The sequence below is a fragment of the Pararge aegeria genome, chromosome 26 (assembly GCF_905163445.1).
Source record: "Pararge aegeria chromosome 26, ilParAegt1.1, whole genome shotgun sequence".
NCBI lineage: Eukaryota > Metazoa > Arthropoda > Insecta > Lepidoptera > Nymphalidae > Pararge > Pararge aegeria.
In genome coordinates this window covers 6,852,198-6,876,015 of record NC_053205.1, presented here as the reverse complement: position 1 = coordinate 6,876,015, position 23,818 = coordinate 6,852,198, and the positions used below count along the sequence as shown (strand labels likewise).

The following is a 23,818-nucleotide window of genomic DNA, read 5'->3' as shown; positions in this document are numbered from 1 at the left end:
TCGGGAGATGTAGTGGTAGAAGTTAAACGTTTTAGGAAGTTAAAGGATGTGGTTTGCGCAAGACAAATGCGTCGGAGACGTCGTGCCAACAATGAACTACCCGAAGAATCAGAGAAACGCATAGACAAAACAATGATGCGCAAAAACGCGATGACTATACTCGAATGTTCTACAGCGTGGGCCTTTCGTTGGTTTCAAAGCGCATTTTACTGCTCCTATTGTGATTTGAAATTTGTAGAGCCTTTATTTTTGCGTGATCACGTACATTCTCTCCATTTAAAGGATATCCCAACGAAAAGAATATTCTTAAAACTAACCGAAAATAATATGGTCAAAGTAGATGTTACAAGCTTGCAATGTAGATTGTGTAAAAGTTTTATGGAGAATATTGATGTTTTAAAAAATCACTTGATTTCAGAGCATGGGAAACCTTTCCATGCTGATTTTAAAGACGGCGTTCTTCCTTTTAAACTCGAAGCAGATAGATTTAAGTGTCAATACTGTCCATTATATTTCGCGAGTTTTGCCAAAATAAATAAACATATGAACACCCACTACCAAAACTATGTTTGCGACGCATGCGGGAAAGCTTTCGCTTCTAAATCGCGTTTTAGGACTCACGTCCAATCGCACGAGGTTGGTAGCTTTCCTTGCGGTGAATGTGGGGAAATTTTAGAAACTAGGGCAGCTAGGATGTGCCATAGACTAAGAGCCCACAAAAAAGGTATTCGATATACTTGCCCAAGATGTCCTGAGGTCTTCACGACCTATTACGCGAGAGCAAAACACTTAGTCGATGGGCATGATCAACAGAAAAGACACTATGAGTGTTCCGCCTGTGGCAAGTTGTTCGAGACTAGCTGCAAGCGTGCTGCACACGTACGTATCACTCATAAGCCTGTAGAGAAGAGATACGACTGTCCAAATTGCTCGCGGTATTTTTTAAGCAAAGCCAAACTAAAAAAGCACGTTATGAAACACGAGAATGTCCAACACACCGAAGCAAGTTACTCCAACGATTAAGGAACTGCTATAAAGTTGTCAATCTTTTTATTTCTAGGACCGGATGACGAGGATAGAAGAACAATAGCGATTAAATGGAAAAAGAAACCACGTATAATAGGTGAAAAGGCTAACGCTGCCCTAATTCTAGAATGTTCAAACGCTGTTGCGTTTAGGTGGATGCGTGGAAAGTTTATGTGCGCTTACTGCCCCAAGTTATGCGCAGATCTCAACGAAGTGCGATCCCATACAAAAATTCATGATAAACTAGATATTGTTGAAAAACCAACCGCTCGTAACTCCATCCCTTTTAAAGTGGACGTTACAAATTTGAAGTGTCGCTTATGCAATAGTAACGTTAATAATTTAAATGGTCTTAAAGATCACCTACATGAGGCACATGAAATAGAGTTCAATGCAGATTCCGGTGATGGTGTGACACCTTTCATCTTAACCGGATCCGAGTATAGATGCGTTATTTGTCATGTCATTTTTGAAGCTTGTTGGAATTTACTGACTCATATGAATGTGCATTACCAAAGTTACATTTGCCATGCATGTGGGAAGGGCTATTCAGCGAAACACAAGCTACGTACGCACCAGAAGGAACACGAATCAGGCGAATTCAAGTGTCCCAAATGTGATTTAGTTTTTAAGAATCGAGTACTAAAGAATAGACATGTTGCTCTAACCCATGGACGAAAGAAAAGGTATCGTTGTCCGATATGCGACGTGTATTTGGATTCTTGTCACTCCCGGTCAATACACCTTGCTAAGGTACACGATCAGAAACGAGAGTATAAATGTAATCTGTGTCCAGCTATTTTCGGTACTGGAGCAAGCCGCTATTCTCACTTAAGGCGTGTTCACAATACTAGTATGAAAATGGGTGTCTAATTTGTTTTTTAAACAAAATGTTTAATTCTCTCATTAATCAAGTTTATCTACCGTCAAATAGGGTACATTTTCTAGTCACAAATGTCTTCAACTGAACTAAAGTATTTAAAATTCTATAAACATCACAGAAAATAAAACCCATATTTTTCGGTGACTCAATCAGCACTAAACATGACGATGAAATTTATGTAAAGTATATTGTATATAAGAAAGAATTTTAGTTTATATTAGAAATAAACACATTAATCGTAAATAGATTTCGTATTATTTAAACTTCTCTAATAAAATGACTGGAGATAAAAGTAAGCTTTTTGACTATACAAGCACACAAGTGAATAGGTAAATATTCAATTCCTCAATAAATTTGCATTTTTTGTTTTTACATATCAAAATAGTCTTTTGAAAGTCGTTTCTTTTTTGTTTTTAGGGACGGTCAAGAAATATGTATGGAAACGGCGACGGAGGGTGTATAACGATCATAGACATAATGCCGCAATTATTATAGAGCACTCTAATGTATGCCCCTTCCGATGGAAACGCGGTGCGTTCGCTTGTTCCCACTGTCCAAGGACATTCGGACATTTCGACGATGTTTACAATCATACGCAAGAACATCCTGACCGATTAGATGCTATGCACTACGCTCGACCTTACGACACTGTCAAAGTAGAAGTAACTGATCTAAAATGTGCTATTTGCTACGCTAAAATGAACGATTTGATCCACCTAAAGGACCATCTGTTAAATATTCACCAACAGCCCATAGCCAAAGATTTGGACATAGGAGTGACTCCGTTCATTTTGCGAAACAAAGAAATGCTTTGCGCTCATTGCTCGAAGCGTTTCTCTCTATTTTCCAAGCTAAACAGTCACATGAACGAGCACTATCCGAATAACATTTGCTTCCACTGTGGAAAATCCTTCACCGCTGCCCATAGATTAAAAGCGCATCAACTTACCCACGAATCCAATGAACAAGCTCATAAATGTACTAAATGCGACGAGGTTTTTGAGACACGTGTCTTGAGAAACTATCACATTAACACAAAACACGCTCCAGCCAATCGTTACAGATGCCCGTACTGCAATCTATCGTTTAAGCGCTATTCGGACCGGTCGCGACATCTAAAAGAGTTTCACAACCAAAATGTGGAATATCCCTGTCATTTGTGCCCAGCAGTTTTCGCCCTATCTGACCAAAGAACTAAACATATAAGAAACGTACATATAAAGCATAAGCAGTTCCAGTGCGACTGTTGTCCAAGCAAGTTTGTCACGGCAGGCCAGTTAAAAAGCCATATGATCAAACATACAGACTTACGGGAGTTCCAATGCAGTGTTTGCAAGAAGAGCTACGCGAGGTCCAGGACATTGAAAGAGCATATGAGAATACATAACAATGACAGGAGATTTGTGTGCGAATATTGTAATAACTCTTTCATCCAAAAGTGCAGCCTCAAAAGCCATTTGAAGACGCACCATCCTAATGCTGAAGTTTCTAAGATATCGATCGAATAATTTATTCTGTATCTTTACATGTCCTTAATAAAAAAATATTTGGAATATTGCATTCTCTTATTCTATTTCCTGTATACCGCCTTCTTTATTAATATGTAAAGATCGCTGTTAATAAAATGAACTATTCCTTTCAAGATATTTTTCTGGATATCATAGGAAATTAATGGTTATAGGCTGATTAAAACAAAATCAAGAAAGCTTTACTTAGAAGACTTATAAATGAAGTATAGTTATCCATATTACCCTATTTTAAACACATATGTTATTTCGTTACATGGATTGGAAATTGCAAGGAGACCCTATATCGGTTGTTTTTCTATTTTTAGGAAGGAAATCAGCAGTCGTTGAAATAAAACAGGAAACGGAAATAATTACTGAGAACAATGCTCTGCTGGGTGTTGTGAAACCTATAGAAATTGATCAAAGGGCAGAGGGTAATGCCCGACGAGCGGCATTTAGGAAGAATATAAAGATAATCATGACCTCGAGCACTGCCTGCCCATTTAAGTACAGGAAAGGCACTTACCTATGTTTCTTTTGTAAAAGTACGTTTCTGGAACCGGAAAAGCTAAGAGAGCACACGCGGGCAACACATGTAGATTTAATGTTCAAACTCAAAAAATATGAGCCACTGAAAATAGATTTTGCAACGACGACTTGCCGCTTGTGCGGAATACAAATAAACGATTATTCAACGTTGAAAGCTCATTTGAATGATCATGGGAAGGAGCTGGATGACACATACGGAGAATCCGTGTTGCCGTACAAGTTGAGCCGAGACGAGCACTGCTGCCAGATGTGCGGTAAGCGATACGAAATGTTCCTGAGCCTCCACAAACACATGAACGACCACTACGAGCATTTTATTTGCGAAACGTGCGGCAAAGCTTTTGTGACTATGCAGCGGATGTTGAACCATTCCCGTACGCACGAGCGCAGGGATTTCCCCTGCAAGCGTTGCGGGGAGACTCTGACGTCATACGCTAGTCTGTACGCTCACACAGCGAAGGTCCACCGTTTAAACAAGAGATACAAATGTCCGATTTGTGATGAAAAGTTTGCGTCGTACAAATATAGAATGAAGCATCTGAATACGGTTCATGGGGAAAAAACTGCGCTATTCCCTTGCCCGTCGTGTCCAAAAGTGTTCGACCTCTGTAGTCGTCGCACCGCCCATATACGATCTCATCATTTGCAAGAGAGAAACCACAGTTGCTCAGTTTGCGGAATGAAGTTCTTCAGTAATTACGAGTTACAAGAACATAGTATTAAGCACGCAGGTGCTAGAATATATCAGTGTGACGTGTGCAAGAAATCCTACGCCAGACTAAAGACTTTGCGTGAACACATGAGGATCCATAATAATGATAGAAGATTCGTTTGTCCAGTATGTGGACAGTCTTTCATTCAGAAGTGCAGTTTGAAACAGCATGTGAGAGTACATCATCCGATACAAGTTAAGGCAGATGTATTTTGAGAGTCGAATGATCCTGGAATTATGGAATCTAGTATAATAATCCTTGTTATTTAATTCCTGTAATTGGCGCTTGAAGTGGTACCCAAATACCTATATGTATTTATGCAATGTGATTTTATTAATTTTTAATCTACGTACAACATTCCTTCGAATATTTTCATTAAAGAGACAAAAAGTTCTACTCACTTTTTATTCGTATTTTTATTACATTTTCTTCGAAAGTGAAATTATCATAAACTCCAACTCCTTTATTAACTTTCTTATTTCTTACTGGTGCACTGCCACGAAGATATTCTTATAATTATTATTTTCTTATAAGTACTTCTTAAAAATCACAATCTAGCTGAACTTGATGGTTTGGACATTGATGGACTTAAAATAACCACTAAATACGCAATTAAAAAAGCATTTTTTTAATGACTACTACAAGCTTAGGAAACGTTTCTATGTGTTGATACTATGTTTATATTAAGTAAGAAGCTCTCTGGACAGACACTATTGCTGAAGGCTTGAAAAAAACATTTAGCATTTTTTTAAGATTAGCGTTATCAAATAGAAAAACGCTGCGGGAGATCTTTCCTTAGTAGGGCTGTATCTTTTCGTATTATTGTTGTACATAAATTGGTTGCCAAATAAAAGTGTCAAATATATCGATGCCACTGATAGAACCAGAAATGGGTGATAAGAGTTTAGGAGATGAAATCAATCACACGGTCAAGTGATTATTGCATGTACGTACATTGTAAGGAGTTTACGCTCATGAACGTGTATTTGTCATTTTAGGTCAAATTGAGGACGATAATGGCGTAGAGACTTTAAAAATGGATATATGCGCAGAAAACGAAAGAAAGCTAAATGAGTCTACAAAAGTCAAGAAGCGGAATGTCGCCGTACTGCTAGAAAACACAGGGATTTGTCCATTTAGATGGATGAAGAATTTGTTTATATGCATTTACTGCGACAGACAGTTTACTGATCCGGCGCTTTTAAGACATCACAATTTAGAGCACGATAGGCAAACGTCAGCACAAATAAAAGCAGCTTTACCTAAGCTGAAAAAATACGAATTAGTTAAGGTTGATATATCAGATTTGACTTGCAAACTGTGTGCCAAAGAAGCTAATAACTTTGAGGATCTAAAGCAACATTTGATAGACAAGCATAACTTTAGCGGTGATCTCAAAATAGAAGATGGTGTACTTCCATTTAAAATAAGTAAAAACGATTTCCCATGCGTAATTTGTGATGAGAAATTCGATGAGTATAAGACACTTAATCATCACATGAACGTGCATTATCAAAATTTTATTTGTGAGCAGTGCGGCACAGGTTTCATAACACCAGATCGTTTGCGGACTCACGCGTTTTCTCACGAAACTGGGACATTCCCTTGCGAAGGCTGTGATAAGGTTTTTCGGTCAATGAATGCAAAGAACGAGCACCACGCATCTGTCCATAAAAAAGTGAAGCGACACAGATGTCCTTATTGCCCAGATATGTTCAGGAATTACTTTCAAAGGAACAAACACATATCAAACATTCACGGCATGAAATTGAAAGAATTTAAATGTTCCGTGTGCCCCAGAGTCTTTACAACTAGTGGGAAATTAGGGTTTCATGTCCAAACGGTTCATTTGAAGATTAAACGGCATGCTTGTGAAGTGTGTGAATGGAAATTTTACTCCAAAACAGAATTGAAAGATCACATGGTTAGACATGGTGGAGAGCGAAAATTTAAATGTAGTATATGCGCTAAAGCATATGCTAGAAAGTATACGTTGAGAGAACATATGCGGATACATCAGAACGATAGGCGGTTTGTGTGCACAATATGTGGAGGATCGTTCGTGCAGAAATGCACATTGAAACACCACGTCAGAGTCAACCATCCGTCAGTTAAGACCGATGAATTCGAAACTCTTGTTTCTTGAGTATATCGTATAAATAACGTATTCTGTCGTATATTAATAAACTTATAAACACTTTTAATACTTGGCAAGTATATAAGTTATACTTCTCCACATAAAATAGTATCCGATTCTTTAACTAGAAATAATAAATTACTGATAATGATTAATTAATAAGATTTAATAAACACCTACACGATGGGGACTCGGAAATTATAAATACAAGTTTCTTATAGTAGATGGAGGTGGGACTAATATGCACATAACTGTTACACCTAATTCTCTGCATGTACGTCGTAGTGGGAAAAAGTACAAACATTTGTTTTTGTTTTTAGGCACGGACTCTTTACCGACGGATAGACCGACGCCAGCTAAACGAATAGTTCCTCTATTTCAAGTGGCCTACGATCGGAGCCTTTGTAAACCTTTGGGAACTGTGACTGCCTTCAGAAAGTTAAGACTAAAAGACCGGATCAACACACCATCTCCTCTTACAATGAGAGATTATACGCCATCGCGGAGTCCATCGCCAGTGTCTATTACTCAAAGGAATCCATCTCCTGTGGAAGTTCCACGAACCGTGAAAGTTTTAGCAGCCAAAAAGCACTCAGATTATCGACAGAACGCTTTAACGGTTTTTGAATTCTCCACAGTTTATCCATTTGTGTATGGAAATAACAAATTCAAATGTTTCGTTTGCGCTGAACCTTTTTTAGAAACATTACTTTTAAGGCAACATATGAATGAAACCCATACGTTTGCACCTCTGAAACGTTTAGTTAACAATAGAAGGGAAAACGTCCTCAAAGTAGATGTGGGTGAGCTAGAATGCAAACTATGCTCAGTGAAGCCCAAAGACTTATTACAGCTTAAGTATCATCTAAAAGAAGATCACCAGAAACCTATAGACCCCGATTTACAAGACAATATGATACCGTTTAAATTAGAGGAAGAAGATGGTGCATATAAGTGTGTTATATGTGAAGGAGTGTTTATAAAAGTTCGGATTTTAGTTATACACATGAGCGTGCATTTCAGTAATTACAGCTGTGAGATTTGTGGATCAGGATTCATGACATTGCGGTTGTTGAAGAAGCATCTAGAAGTGCATGAGACCGGGAATTTCCCATGCGACAGATGTAACAAAGTGTTTAGCACCACCTATAAAAGGGCTTTACATGTTCGAGGCGTGCATCTAAAACAGTATCCACGACGATGTCCGATTTGTCCAGAGAGGTTCAATTCGAACTACAGACGAACTATTCATCTCCAAAATGTTCACAATCAGTCCACAAGGGTCCATAAATGTGAGACCTGTGGTCGCGGTTTCAATCTAAAATACCATTTGATATGTCACAATAGATCTGTTCATTTACAGGAAAGGAATCATCAATGCAAAGTTTGTTTACAGCGTTTTTGTAATAAGGAAACACTCAAACGGCATATGGTGATTCATACGGGGGAAAAGAATCATAAATGCGATTTGTGCGGGATGGCTTTCTTGCGACGGAAGAATTTAAAAGACCATTTGCGTCTTCACGATGTAGTTTAATTTCAAAAACAATATGAACAACTATAATCACAATTAATTAATCACAAAAATGATCCTCATTATTATTTAACGAAAACGTAGTACTTATCATTTCTAATGTAGTGTAATTAATATTAAATTAAATTCTATTTATCTATGCGGTCTCTCTAATTATGTGTATAATGTTCTGATAATAACTCGAATGTACATTAATTTTATTCACACATTTGACGTGCAAGATTTATGCACGTGGTTGTAATTTAATGTAGTTGTAGTGTAACCTGAAGCTATTTTTAAATGAATAAATAAAATTTTTATGTTAAAAGTTGTTATAAATTTTTATGATTAATTAACCCCATTGTATAAATTATTTTATAGATTTATTTTACTTTACATTTTCTGTGTGCAAGTTATGAATACAAAACTAGATAACACAATAATTATTACTACTAAAACAACTACAGTAATTGCAGTCATAATACACAGTTAATTATTCTTTTTTAGGCGTCATCATAGAGACTGATTCATCGATAGTCATAAAGGATGATGATGGAAGTGAGATCAAACTCAAACTACTCAAGAAACCCATTAAAATTGAAGATCTAATATGTGAATACGAAGATAAAAAGGAAACACCAAATCAAGACTTGATTTTAAACGATATAGGCGGGATGAAACGAAAAAAGTTCAAAAAACGTAATGTAACTGGATCAGTGAAACATAATATAGAAAAAATTAACGCTGTTTCGTATTTAAAAGAACCATTGGCCCTTGATGAGATGGTATTAGGTCAAAAATGTAACATTAAAGCAGTGACTTGTAATGTTAATATAAATAACGTAACTTTACGAAAATCCCCAAGAAGAAGGACTTCAGATTTAGAAAATCAAATATGGAAACAAAACGCATTGACTCTGTTCGAATTTTCTTACGTTTATCCTTTTATCCATGCGTGCAATAAATATAAATGTTTCATCTGTACCAAAGTGTTTCTGGATACATCTCATCTAAGAGAACACTCATTAAAGGATCATTGTGTAAAAGATTATAGAAATGAATTAAACAACAGGGTACGGGATAAAATTTTAAAAGTAGATGTAACTTTGCTACAATGCAGAATTTGTCAAAGCATATCGCCCAATCTTCACACATTAAAGAGCCACTTAAAAGGTCATAATAAGAAGATCGAACCTGATTTCAAGGACAACATGATTCCCTTCAAATTACGAGACGATGATTTCCAATGCCAGATATGCGATGAAACTTTTCTTAAACTCCGTTTATTAATAATACATATGAGCAAACACTTCAATAACTATAGCTGTGAAACTTGTGGTGCGGTTTTTGTGTCTTTACATCTCCTTAGACGACATTTACAAACACATAAAGTGGGAAATTTTCCTTGCGAAGTATGCGATAAGGTATTCAGTAACTCGGCGAAACGAACAATGCATATGAGAGGAGTGCATCTTAAACAGTGTCCCAGGACTTGCCCAATTTGTCCCGAGAGATTTAACTCGAATTACCAAAGAACGAAACACTTGCGAATTGTCCATAACCAAACCTCGGGGCTGTTTAAATGCGAAACCTGTGCAAGGGAGTACGACTTGAAATATCAGCTACTTATACACATAAGATCTGTACACATGCAAGAGAGGAATCAAGAATGTGGGATCTGCCATTCAAGGTTCTTCTCAAAGTACTGTTTATCAAGGCACATGATGATACATACAGGAGAGAAGAATTTTAAGTGCGAGGTCTGTGGGAAAGCTTACGCAAGGAGGAAGAATTTAAAGGAGCATATGAAGTCTCACGAGATCGGCCAAGTGTGCTCCGTGTGCTGTCTGGACTGCGGGGATCATGCTTCGTTGGTCGTACATTTGAGTCGTTCACATGGACTAGCGTAACTACTTTACCTGTATTAATTAAAAACTCACTATCTTTTTCCCATTTTGACATACCTAAACATTTTTCTGTATAAAAGCTTAACTAAGTAGTATAATAGGTTCGTGAACACGTCCTCATTAATTTCTGAACCAGAAGGCACTGCATAGGTCAGTATTGTGTACGTAGTTTCTGCACGGATATGTACTCGTAGAGAGTGGAGTTTAGGAGGCAGGAGTAAAAGAAATAACTTTTGTTTACAGTGTTTCCGGGCACACAGCGACCGACGCCACGCACCAGTATATGGCAAATGACGATATATGAACGGTTAAACGCCGCGACATTCTTAGAGCATACCACAGTCAAGCCATTCTTTTATCAGCAAGCGAATTTCAAATGCTTTTACTGCTCTGAAATCTTCCCAGAAATCCATTCAGTGTTGCAGCATACGGCCCTACATCCAGTGCCTGACAGATCTACTTTACTAAAACAGTATTTGAGAAAAGGCAAACGCGTTATTAAAGTTGATATTTCTGTCCTAAAATGCAGGGTTTGTGATCAAAGGTTTTCCGACCTGGATGATATCAGAAAACATTTAGTCGTTCTCCACAGTCAAGAGTTTAATACAGCGGGGAATGGTTTGATGGCTTACGATTTAAGCATGACCAAAGGCCTTCTTTCCTGCCACAAATGTGGGAAGACTTTCAACTCATTCTTCCTCCTCAACAGACATATGAACGTCCATTTCAACGTAGTATGCGAGACTTGTGGCCTTGGATTCATATCTCACCAACGTTTGATCAACCATCGCATAGTGCACCAGAACGGTGTACACAAATGCGACAGATGCCAGGAAGTGTTCCCCACGAAACTAAAATTGAGATATCATTTATTCAAGAAGCACGAAGAACCCAATTCTAAAAAGAGTAAGCCATTGAAATGTCCTCATTGCTTGGAGAGATTTTCGGAGCATTATAAAAAGATGACGCACTTGAAGGAGGCGCATGGGATCACCTTTACTTTTGATTGCCAAGTTTGTAAAGCTGTGTACCCTACTCGGCGGGCTTTGACGGAGCACACGACTAAACAGCACACGCAGACGATACAGTGTAAAGTTTGTGGGAAATGTTTTGGGACGAAATCTTTGTTGAAGATGCATTCGCGGGGACACACAGGGGAGAGGAATTTCTATTGCACGGTATGTCACAAGGCGTATATGCATGAGAGGACGTTAAGGGAGCACATGAGAGTACACGGACCAGTTTGGAAGTACACGTGTGCTGAATGCGGGAACGGGTTTCACAATCGTAACGATTATAACAAGCATGTTAAGCAATGGCATCCCCAGTGGCAGTTCAGGACTATTGTAAAGAACTTTGGATCTGGGGTAACAAGTTAGGTTAAGAATTAGTTCAGAGTGCTAAGTATGAGATATTATTGCTATTGGATCGCGTGATAGGTAACTAGGATTTGAGCGCCATCTAGTTACAATACTAGGAAACAAATCTACACTAGATCGCACCCTTTCACATTCCATTCCATACAATTCCTAGCTAACTTCGTTCGAATAGGAAAATCTAACACCAGGCACTCATGTAGGCAATAGTGCAGCTACAGTTCATTCGTTCCATTTTAAAGATGCACGTGCTTGTATGTAGCAATCAATAATAAAACTCTTAGGATTAGTGAAAAACTGTGATACAGGTCTCTATCTGTTTAATTTAAGCATGCTTAATTTTAATTTTCTTATTTCCATAACGATAATAAATGTATGACTTTTCTGTCGTAATCTTTCATTTAAAAATTTGTTCCCCACCCTTTAAATTATGACCAGCTTTTGCTCTTGCTATTTTCACGTAAGATTCGGTTGAGACGATTTTTTTGTTGTCGAAGCGTCATATGCTTTTGAATTAGTAAGTTTAGGGCCCTTTTAGCAAATTGAGAATTTCTTTAACCATTATTAAATTCAATATTATTTGCCAGTAAAGTGCCCAGTTCGATGTAACCATATCCATATTACGCGTTTTGAAAGATTTGGGACCGTTAGCAGTGAAATGCTTTGCTTGATTGCTTCTGAAATTAAATTATATTTACTTTGCCAAATATGGAGTTTAGGATATAAAGTTCCAACATATTCTGCTGATACTTAAACATACCAAAATGTAAACATTAAATTATATTAATAATAATAAATAAAAATAATGTTCTCACATTTATAGCGTCATATTAAATCATTGTATTATTTATTACATTGCAATTCTAAGTTTTAATGTGAAATAAATTCAATAAAAATAATTTTTTTACTAAGATGTCGAAATTAACCATTAACGACAGGTATTTCATGATACCCTTAACAGCTAAGGTATTCTGCGATGGTATAAAATAGTTTATAACATAATCACAATAAGAGCTTCCTTTTAAAGGTTTTCAAGGGTATTTTTTTTGCATTTATTTCAAGGTTATAAATTTGGCTGCAGTGCTATTTTGGGTTGATTTAGTTTTTGAATTGGGTAAGGTCACTATCACTATTGGTATACGTAGGAAATTACTTTCATAGAAAGACAAATGCCTCCCTATGGGATTTCCTTGATCTCTTTAGGTCACTATAATTAGGAAACTAGAAGTGAGCAAATTAAAGTATAATTTGCTCACTTCTAGTTTCATCATTAAATTACAACTTTGAAAGGTATCTTCTGTGGGTAAACGATTAAATTTCTAGTTGGAATTTACCCATAAATTAATACCTGTTGAACTTCGTACCATCTCAAATTGATAGTTAAGAATTATTATCAAACAACCTACCTATAGTCAAATGACAGGCCCACCAAAGCACCATCTATTGAAAGGATTCAGGAGTATAAATTTTCAAGAAAAAATATTTGCGTAGCTAGCAAATATTTTTTCTTACCAACCCTGCCGTGATAGCGCATTGGGCAGTTCTTACCATTCGGGGGGCCCAGTTCGAATCCCAACACCTCTAACTTTTCTGAGCTATGTGTGTTTTAATGAATTAAAATAACACTTGCTTCAACGGTGAAGGAAAACATCGTGAGGAAACCAGCATGCCTGAGATTTTCACATTATGTTCTTAAAGGTATGTGGAGTCCACCAATCCGCACTAGGCCAGCTTGGTGGACTACAGCCTTAACGCCTTCTCATTGTGGGAAGATACCGGTGCTCTGTAGTAGGCCGGTAATGAGTTGATGTGATGATGACACCAACCTTATCACCCTGTAGCCAATGTCTTAGCTATATCGTTAAGACTATCTGAATTTAATCTTTCTTCCACAGGCTGTAGATCGACGAGTATATGGCAACTGACGGTAGCTGAAAGGAACAACGCGGCAACATTCATTCAATTCACTACAGTGAAGCCGTTCATCTTTATGGGCTGGAGTTTTAAATGTTTTTACTGTGAAAAATATTTCTCCGATGCGCCCAGTTTATTAGATCACACATCCAAACACGAGATATTAAATCGAGATTTGATCTTAGACAAATACGTTTCGAGAGGTAAACGTACTTTGCAAGTTGATATATCAAATCTGGTGTGTCGATTATGTGATCAGGCGTATCCAAACCTCGATGCAGTACGTAGTCATTTGACGCACCAACATCACAAACTATTTCGGCCAGCAAGTAACGGGATGACGGAATACAATATGGTCGCTAAAAACGATTATTTTGTATGTCATATTTGCAGTAAAGAATTCCCTTCATTCTCACTTCTAAATTCACACATGAACTCTCATTTCGGTAAGGTTGTTTGCGAGAATTGCGGTGCTGCGTTCCTCAACCAGCATATGTTGCTGAAGCATCGAGAGAAGCATTTGCATACAAAACACAACTGTCAGCAATGCGATAAGGTATTCGTCAAAAAGAGTCAATTGAAGTATCACTCCGAAGTTGTGCACAAAGGAAAAGGGAAAGTGAAAATGAAGAAATGCAATTTATGCCAACAAACGTTTAAAGAGCATTACGGTAAAATGGTACACATGAGGGTAGTACACGGAGTTTTTAGCAGCTTTCAATGTCACATGTGCAAGACGAACTTCAATTCGAGACGAACGTTAACCGAGCACACAACTAGATACCACACGGAGAAGTTTAAATGCGAATTGTGTTCTAAATGCTTTAGCATAGATTCCAAATTGAAACAACATATGCGTGGGCACACTGGAGAAAGGAACTTTGTGTGTCGGATATGTAAGAATGCTTACATGCATAGCATGACCTTGCGGAAACATATGAAAACTCATGAACCAGTTTTTAAATTCACCTGCTCAGAATGCATGACAGGCTTTGATAATGAGAATGATTATTCGAAACATGTGAAGGAGTGGCATACGTTTGATGAAGTTGAAGATTGAAGACAAATAAATCAGTATGACGAATATATTCATTTACATTTTGTTACATAACCTCGTGGTTAAAAGATTCTTAAAAAAAGATTTTAAAAAGACTGCGTTTATTAGAGTAGTTTTAGCAAATGATCATTCATTTGTTATTATAGTTTCCTTGCAATCAGAAGAAACAACTGAAGATTAGGTTGTCAATTATAAATAAATTCTATTCCACATCAATTTATTGACATCTTATCTTGTATCTTATTTAAATTTAAAGTTATCAATAGTTTTAGTGTGTTAATTAAAAAAAATATTCTATTACAGTGTCATCTACAGAACTTCCTACAAGTAGTAAGTGGTCCATGACTTTGGCGGAAAGAAAAAATGCAGCTCTCCTCTTAGAATACACTACCGTCACACCGTTTACGTACCTTATATACCCAAGTTCATTTAAATGTCTTTTCTGCGAAAAAAAGTACTCGGAACTGCAAACATTATTAGACCATTCCAGAAAACATGAAGTGCCGGAACATGATATGATTTTGAAGCACATTTTAAAGAAAGGCAAAAAGAAAATTAAGGTTGACATCTCGATTTTAGAATGTAGGTTATGCCACGAATCTTTTACAAGTTTGGAATGTGTTCAGTCACATTTAGTGGATGTTCACGATAAGATATTCACAATGGCAGGCAATGGCATGGTTGCATTTAACCTAGAAACTATGAATGAACGCTTCACTTGCCACATTTGCTCGAGCACTTTTCAGAGTTTCTTCCTACTGAATACCCATATCAGTGTTCATTACAGCAATGCAGTATGCGACACTTGTGGCAAAGGATTCCTATCTTACCCTCGATTGGTGACACATATTGAGAGCCATAAGAACGGAACGTATCCATGTAAGAAATGCAAAATGACCTTCCCAAGCATCTCAAAATTAAAATATCACACAGCCAAAATCCACGGAACGTTGGGGAAGACAAAATTGTCCAAATGCCACAAATGTTTGGTAAGATTCGAACACCATTACGAGAAGGTGAAGCACTTGAAAGAAGTCCACGGTATATCCTTCACTTACACTTGTGATACTTGCAATTCGATCTTCAAAACCCGCTATGCCCTAAGCATGCACGTGATAAAATACCACACGCAGAATATTATCTGTGAGATATGCAAGAAAACATTTTCGGAGCGTTGTCACTTGAGGAAGCACATGCCGTTACATACTCAAGAAAGGAACTACGTGTGCCCAGCGTGCAAAAAGTGCTACAGATACGAAAGGACGTTAAAACATCACTTGAAAAGTAAACATAGCCCGGATTTTAGGTTTACATGTGCGATATGTTGGACTGGATTTACGAATAGGATTGACTATAAGATACATAGGGCAACCCACACGTAGCTTTTTATTTATATAAAATAATCATAGCTTGGTAATCCTTTATAAAGTAAAGATGACCTTGATAACATAATCAGTAGTTTGAGATGTGCTTATGCTGTAAAACTACGAACTAAGATACAATATATGCCGTTGCTGTAAGAAAAGGACAGGAACTAAGTAACTGTCCTATTCTATCGCACAAGAAAAATCATCAAAGTTTTCCTATTTCGTCTCATATGAGATATTTATGTTGATTCATTTATGATATTGATCTGCTTTACAAATTCTTTTTTTAAATGTAGTTATAACTGTGATTCTTGATTAAATAGGATTTAAGTAGTTGTGTTTTTTAAATATCCTGTTAGGTTGGTCGAAAAATTGTTACAAAAATACAATAAATTGGTTAATTCAAACAGATTTTATTTATCTCTTTGCGTAGTATTGCTCTTTGCATTCGACCGGTTGTAATTCCTTTTATAAAATAACTTCCGGACGATGTCATTAAAACCTCTTTCTTCTTTTTTCTTCTTTCAAGTCAACAAATGCTATATCTATTTTATTTTAATTTATTTATTTAATTTTATAAGTATTATTCTGTACCATGAAACTATGTAGGTATAAACAATTCTGATAAGCTTCAGTGAATCCCATGTATTTTGTTACAGTAGTATAAATGAACCTCTTAAGATAATGACCATGATTCAATTTCAGTATGCAACGTTGAAATTAGCAATTTTTATTGCACTTTAGAAGTCATCGATTAGGTAGGTACATCATATTTTTCTTTTAAGTGTTCTCTACAATACTCAGTTATGTCTACTTATATTTTTTCTATTATAGATTTTTAACCAAAATTGTTATTCCTGAGTTAGGAATCCTAACTAAAAATCAGGGCTTGTTTTCCAAGATGCGTCCTAGCGAAAGGTTTATGAAAGGTTTTTCGTGTCGGAATTGTACAATAACGGGGATATCTACTTGAGACAGAAAGATAGATCCGTTCAAGTAAATTACGCACTTTATTTTAATGTATATTATTTTATACAAAAAACACATGTCAAGGACGTTACGTCTGTCGCTTAGAGATAACATTTTATACTCGGCCAGTCTATGGCTGTAAGGCTGTCTTATGTGATATACAAGTTGCATGGAATGATAATGTCTAATAAAAGCACGATGTATACTCTCAACACGCTGAGAATGGATGTTAATTAAAGGATTCGAGATTACATCTGAAAACTCGAGACAGAACCATTTTTGTATTTCTGGAGAACCCATTTGAGTTACGTTTAATGAAGCCGGCTTTTTTTAAGAATGTTGTTTATGTGCGATTTAAAAGAAATTTTACTGTCAATAGTTACTCCAAAATCTCTTATTTCTCGCAACTCTTGTAGTTCATCATTGCTATCTCTCTAATCGTGTAAAGTGAACAACAATTTAATCAGAAATAACAAATCCTTTTTTTTGCTGTGAGGAACTACATAGATTCTTGCACTTTAAAAGGATGTTTACAGCTGCACCACTAGTACTGATAGAAAACAGTGTCACTAGTTTTTGGTTACATAAAATAAAGTTGACAGTGTGATTGAAATTACTGAACTTCCTATGTTTCAATTTGAAGTTTACAATAATATCACTGAAAAAACAGTTGTTTTAGATCCTGTATATCACAAAACATCTAATGGACAAGAATCTGTTGAAGGTTTTAAAAATAATCTGCTAGAAGAAGTTGCTGAAGAGCTGAAAAATTGTCAAGAAAATTGCGGTGAACGAGGTAAGGGCAGTATACTTAAAAACCAAGTCTCACGTGGATTTTGTATCAATTAAATGTAGAAGAACAGAGTGATAAATGCGGACCTAAAGTATAAGTATCTGTCTGTATGATGACGCCGCTAAAGCAATCGTTGTGTTGATGGATGGATTGAGGGATTTGCCGAAGATGGGGTCATAAAATACAAAATTCAAAATTCATTTATTTCAAGTAGGCCTAATATAAGCACTTTTGAAACGTCAAGTCTGTCTGTGTGTAGTGACTCTACACCGGTTCGGAAGGCAGATTCTACCGAGAAGAAGCCGGCAAGAAACTCAGCAGTTGCTCTTTTCCAACATTAACAATTTACATTTTACATCTCAAAATTCATTTTTCTTTCTTGTGAGAGATGAAAGCGGAGCCGGATGTTTCCAAGCAACCTTGTCATTAAGAAATTCATCAATTGTATAATAACCTCGCTGTAATAAATGTTTTTTAACACATTCTTTAAACTTATGCATTGGTAAGTCCAAAATTACCTTAGGAATCATATTATAAAAGCGTATACTCAATCCCACAAATGACTTCTGCACCTTACGCAGACGATATGCAGATGACACTAATTTATGACCATTTCTTGTAAGTCGACTGTTTATGTCCACTTTTTGTTTATAAAGACTAATATGTTGTCTTACAAATACTATATTGTTATAAATATATTGTGAAGCTACAGTAAGTATGCCTATTTCTTTAAACTTCTCACGGAGGGATTCGCGTGATTTAAGTTTATATATTGACCGTACAGCTCTTTTCTGCAATATAAATATAGTTTCGATATCAGCTGCTTTACCCCATAACAAGATCCCGTAAGACTATGAAAGTACGCAAAGTAAACAAGTCTTGCTGTTTCTACGTCAGTGACCTGACGGCGTAGGCAGCCGAGCTTAGTTTACCTGCTAGTGTATCTATATGGGTACCCCACTGAAGCTTGCAATCTAAGGTCATGCTCAGAAAAACTGTGGAATCTTCCATTTTTAGTGATTCTCAATTTTTTATTATATTTTTATTAACTTTCTTTACATTAGGTAAAATAAATTCCACACACTTCGTTTTTTTTGCATTTTAAATTATTGAGAGTAAACCAGTGCGACACATGCGACATAGCACGGCTTACATCGTCAGAGTTATCTCTACCTCTATCAGTTTTAAAAATTAGAGGTGTATCATCTGCAAACAGTACAATGTCACAGGTCTCACTGACATGGTGTGGTAGATCATTTATATACACCAAAAATAGGAAGGAACCCAAAATTGAACCCTGTGGGACACCCATTGACTTAGCCGACCCCTGCGACTTATTATGCAAACCCTTTGGGTTCTGTCACTGAGATAAGAGGCAACCAAATTTAGTGCAACGTTTTTGATACCATAGTGGGCTAGTTTAAGAAGCAAGGTTTTATGATCAACACAATCGAATGCTTTGCATAGATCACAAAAAACACCAATGGCATTCTGCGAACGTTCCCAGGCATCGTACACATGTTTTAAAAGTTTAGCGCCTGCATCCGTAGTTCTACGACCTTTAGTAAAACCGTACTGCTCCGGATGTAGTAAGTTATTTACATAAGCGGCTTAAAACTGAAATTGGTTAAATTTACAACTTAGAATTCTGTTCATATTTAGTGGACTTCTATAAGTTGCTATTTTTGTTATTATTATCAGCATAATTAATCGTTTCAGAGTCATAGACCTTCTTTATCACAAGAGGTATTGAGAGGTATCGGTCACCATTTACGGTTTCTTCATAAGTTTATATGCACACATTCGAATTTCTTCGAGATGTTTTGGACCAAATCGTGATTCTTTCTTCAATCGATAGAGAAAGCTTTCGTGATAAACACACATACAGCCGGGCAGTCGCTATTCTCTAATTTCTAATGTTTTCATAAAATTTTAAAAGACTTGTATAAATTGATATCTTTAACAGAATTTCTGTAACTTCTAGGTCAAACTGAAAAAGACTGGTCGAAAATAACAGAGAGGCGTGGAGCAGGACCCATTCTCCGCGAGAACTCTTTAAAGCTCATAGAGAACTCCACAATGTTTGTCTTTCAATGGAACAAGAGCAGATACACTTGCTTCTGCTGCAAAGAGCCTTTTATATACATCAGCTCATTGAGAGACCACATGTTAGAACATAGCTTGCAAACTATCGAAAAGAAAATTATAAATCAGCGGAACAAGCTACTTAAAGTAGAGATTTCGTTGTTAAAATGCAAGATGTGTGATAAACAGATAACCAGTCTCGAGGAATTACGGCAGCACCTACAGAATATCCACGAAATAAAAGTGGGAGATGGTCAGGATCTGTTAGTGGCCTACAAAATACAATCGGAAGGATTGCAGTGTCAAATGTGTGCGGAGACTTTTAGTAATTTCAGACTATTAAGCATACACGTAAACCGTCATTACAAGAATCATATTTGCGACGTTTGCGGCACCAGTTTTGCCAACTTAGTCTTTTTGAACTTGCATAAGACGCGGTCTCACAAAACAATCCGATGTGAGGAATGCAATTTAAACTTTCCAAGTCGTTCCGAGAAGAGACACCATGATACAATCGAGCATGACGTGAAGTTTGTGCGGAAGCAGCGGTTTCCGTGTCCTTATTGCCACGAACGGTTCTTCCAAGAGAACTTCAAGGTGCAGCATTTGGTTGAGAAGCACGGATTGGTTCGGCCCGAGCACAAATGTCCGTTGTGTTTCAAGGAGTTCATAACGCGGAGTTTGCTGAACAATCACGTTAAAAATGTGCATAAGAAAGAGAGGAAGCACGAATGCGATGTATGCCACAACGCTTTTTACACTAAATCGGATGTACTGAGACACAGGGTAACTCATACGGGTGAGAAAAAGTTCTCTTGCTCTCTTTGCCACAGTGCTTTCGCTACAAAGGATTCTTTGCGCAGGCATATGAAAAGAAACGCTTGTAGATCATAAGTCTACAGCGTTCAGATGGGTGTATCCGATTCTAAAGTATTGCCAGCTTAAGCTGGCAATACCTTAGAATCTGTCTGTCAGTATGGATCTGGTTAACCATTACGACGCAATGCAAAAACGCATGACGCAAGAGTTTGGCGGTTGAGCGCGCTATCGTCGAGAACTACTGATTCGAATTGGAAAATCTTTGTGAGTTGTATAGTCCATATATCGAGGAAGGCTATAAGGCTTCATAACCTCACACTACGATCAATAGGAGCGGATCATCAATGAAAAATGTTTCAAAAAAGGGTACAAATTAATTATTGAGAACCTACGATGTGTGCGATGCATAAATGGCCAAAGGTCAAAATAAGGTATGACGGAATTATACCCCTTTAAAAGTCCGCAGTCCGTACCATCCGTCCGTGATTTATACGCCGAAGTCGTAAGGGACAAATTGTATACGTTCTTTTGTTATACTTTTCTTTATGTACTTTTTGTGGTGTGCAATAAAAGTATATTCATTCATTCATTCATTGATTGTAAAGAATAAAAACTTGACATGTAATGTTGGATATTAGTTCAACTGTCCTTTTTTTACTCACAATAGCGATAAATTAGTTTGAGTAACTTGGGAGTCCAGCTTATTAACTGTCGTGTAATTTTTTTTTTTCAAAACAGCCATGCCTCAAACCTGTAGTAATCAATAATTTAGCAAACGTTACCCGTAATATGAGACGAAAAGTCATGTAGGTTCAGGATTCATTCAGCCAGAGATTTTAGGTAGGCAAGCTTTTTCGAAAGAAAAAGAAAATGGCGGTAAGCCAAGGTATTTATATTTATATTGTTTCTTGTTTTTTTTTTAACTCGTGTAGAATGAAAACGCACCTTTGAATGAAAACTGAAATAAAATATTTAATTTTTTAATTTTTACATGGTTTCATTTACCCTCGACCACTAAAAAACTAATTTCAACCTTGAAGAAAAAAATAAGTTAATAAATTCATTTGGTAGGTAAACGTACCAAATACCGTCCGAGTCTAAAATTGTCGTTTTTTTTTTTTTTTTTAATTGTCGGTTTTGACAATATGTTGCTATTCTATAAATTACGAAGAGTTAACAGACTTGCAAACTTAGACGCTTAGTTGGATAAGCAATGTTAACCAATGATATCAGGACGGGAATTTTGGCCATTAACGTGCTCTCCAGCACATTATGTGGGGTTTTATAATTAAATCTGCCAACCCTGATTAGAGCAGCGCGTTGGAACTAAGCTCTTCATTATTCTCAAAGTCAAAGTCAAAGTGAAATATTTCTTTATTCAAATAGACACAAAGATGGCAATTTTGGTGCGTACATTAGGTACATGTAAAATATGACGCAGAAGTGAGTTGATGGCGATAGAATAGAATAGAATAGAATTTGTTTATTTACCAGAACAACACAAACAGACTTACATACGGAGTAACTTAAAAATTTTGTACTTAATTATTAATAGCTTAAGTCTATGATGTGTCGTGCCAATAAAAAGGTTCTGACTCAACTTAATGCTCCGGATACTAATGTACCCACAACGCTGGTATTCTGTCAGTACCTATTTAGTTGAGGGAAGTCCAGTTATGAAATGACATATAAAAACAATAAATATATATATATATATATATATATATAAACGATAAGTTAATTCGTCATCTTAAAACTAAAGCTACGAGCGTTCCAGAGTTACAAGCTCTCTCTGAGGTATGATACTTATATTACCAATCGGACATTAAACGCGCAGATGTTTATGACAACTTTTGTTCTTTCCAGATGTCCATTCAGAAACATCGGACAAACCGAAGCATTTCAAAATCAAGGAGGAGATCAGAGAAGACTCGGTTAAACTATTAAAATATTCAAACATATGCCTATTCAAATCGCTAAAAACAAAATACCAGTGTTACTTTTGCAAACTGGCTTACATCAAAATATGTGACCTTCGTGAACACTGCAAAAGTCATTTGGAGGCAAAAAATGATGAATTCGACATAAACTTACCAGGGAATGTATACCAAAATGCTGATATATCATCTTTAAAGTGCAAATTGTGTTCAAAAAAATGCAGCGGATTGCCAAACTTGACGAGTCATTTGATAGAAATGCACGGAATCCAATTTTCCTCACAAGAACACATGTTTGTCCCCTACAGACTAGAGGATGGCTTCAAATGTGTTATATGCGGAGAAAATTACAACGCTTTCGTCCCTCTATCCACACATATGAACACACACTCGACTAATCACGTATGCGAAACGTGCGGTATGTCATTCTACAACAGTTTAAACCTCCGTACCCATAGAGATTACAAACACAAGCATAGATTAAAAAAATGCACGCTTTGCAACGAAAAGTTTAGCAAAAACTATGCGAAATTGAAGCATATGAAAACTGTACACAACATAGGTTCTTACAAGCGATACTGCGTGGTTTGCGGAAAGACATTTCAGCACTCTTACATGCTCGAAGTGCATAAAGTAGAAGAGCATGGAGCAAAGCGGCCGATATCGAACTGTTCACAATGCGATAAAACCTTCACAACGCCGCAGAATTTGAGAATTCACATACGTTCCGTTCACGTGAGGGAACGTAATTTTATATGCGACAAGTGTGGAATGACGTTTTTCACTAAAACAGACCAAGTGAGGCATAAAAAACGTCACGAGGACGTTAAGTCTTACTCGTGTAGCAAATGCGAGGCGAGGTTTAAGTCGAAAGACTCTTGGATGCGTCACCAGAGAAATAAACATTTGGTTGATTGTTGAAATTTTATATGCGACAAGTGTCGAATGGCGTTTTTCACCAAAACTGGTCAGGTTAGGCATAAAAAACGTCGCGAGGACGTTAAGTCTTACTCGTTTAGTAAATGCGAGGCGAGGTTCAAGTCGAAAGACTCTTGGATGCGTCACCAGAGAAATAAACATTTGGTTGATTGTTGAAATTTTATATGCGACAGGCGATTTTCACTAAAACTGTGTGTTGAGTGCGAGATTTTTCGTCTATTCGATCGCGTAAAATTTAACTATGATTCCTGGTCCCTAGGTGGCGCTCTTTCGACGCCATACAAATCATAGTTAACTTTTACGCGTTCGAATAGATAAAAAATCTC

The 23,818-nt window shown here is 36.8% G+C and overlaps 6 protein-coding genes across 6 annotated transcripts; all 6 read left to right on the top strand.

The window, feature by feature from the left end:
- The first annotated feature begins 66 nt into the window (after positions 1-66).
- Positions 67-10,239, top strand: LOC120635157 (zinc finger protein 91-like). The gene is made up of 8 exons (XM_039906091.1): positions 67-187; positions 1,061-1,297; positions 2,327-2,917; positions 3,744-4,835; positions 5,678-6,109; positions 7,137-7,940; positions 8,837-9,114; positions 9,811-10,239. Exons 1-8 carry the CDS (start codon positions 67-69, stop codon positions 10,237-10,239), a joined length of 3,984 nt encoding a protein of 1,327 aa, XP_039762025.1.
- LOC120635256 (zinc finger protein 43-like) lies at positions 10,109-11,997 on the top strand. The gene is made up of 2 exons (XM_039906218.1): positions 10,109-10,235; positions 10,480-11,997. Exon 2 carries the CDS (start codon positions 10,527-10,529, stop codon positions 11,613-11,615), a length of 1,089 nt encoding a protein of 362 aa, XP_039762152.1. The 5' UTR covers positions 10,109-10,235; positions 10,480-10,526; the 3' UTR covers positions 11,616-11,997.
- A 527-nt stretch (positions 11,998-12,524) lies between these two features.
- Positions 12,525-14,586, top strand: LOC120635156 (zinc finger protein 91-like). Its single transcript, XM_039906090.1, has 2 exons — positions 12,525-12,591; positions 13,508-14,586. Exons 1-2 carry the CDS (start codon positions 12,525-12,527, stop codon positions 14,584-14,586), a joined length of 1,146 nt encoding a protein of 381 aa, XP_039762024.1.
- A 180-nt stretch (positions 14,587-14,766) lies between these two features.
- LOC120635258 (zinc finger protein draculin-like) lies at positions 14,767-16,351 on the top strand. The gene has a single exon (XM_039906220.1). The coding sequence runs from the start codon at positions 14,925-14,927 to the stop codon at positions 15,963-15,965; it is 1,041 nt and encodes a 346-aa protein (XP_039762154.1). The 5' UTR covers positions 14,767-14,924; the 3' UTR covers positions 15,966-16,351.
- Positions 16,352-17,458: 1,107 nt separating this feature from the next.
- On the top strand, positions 17,459-21,580 carry LOC120635255 (zinc finger protein 99-like). Its single transcript, XM_039906217.1, has 2 exons — positions 17,459-17,715; positions 19,697-21,580. Exons 1-2 carry the CDS (start codon positions 17,547-17,549, stop codon positions 20,689-20,691), a joined length of 1,164 nt encoding a protein of 387 aa, XP_039762151.1. The 5' UTR covers positions 17,459-17,546; the 3' UTR covers positions 20,692-21,580.
- Positions 21,581-22,811: 1,231 nt separating this feature from the next.
- Positions 22,812-23,474, top strand: LOC120635155 (oocyte zinc finger protein XlCOF15-like). The gene has a single exon (XM_039906089.1). It carries the CDS (start codon positions 22,812-22,814, stop codon positions 23,472-23,474), a length of 663 nt encoding a protein of 220 aa, XP_039762023.1.
- The last annotated feature ends 344 nt before the right edge of the window (positions 23,475-23,818 follow it).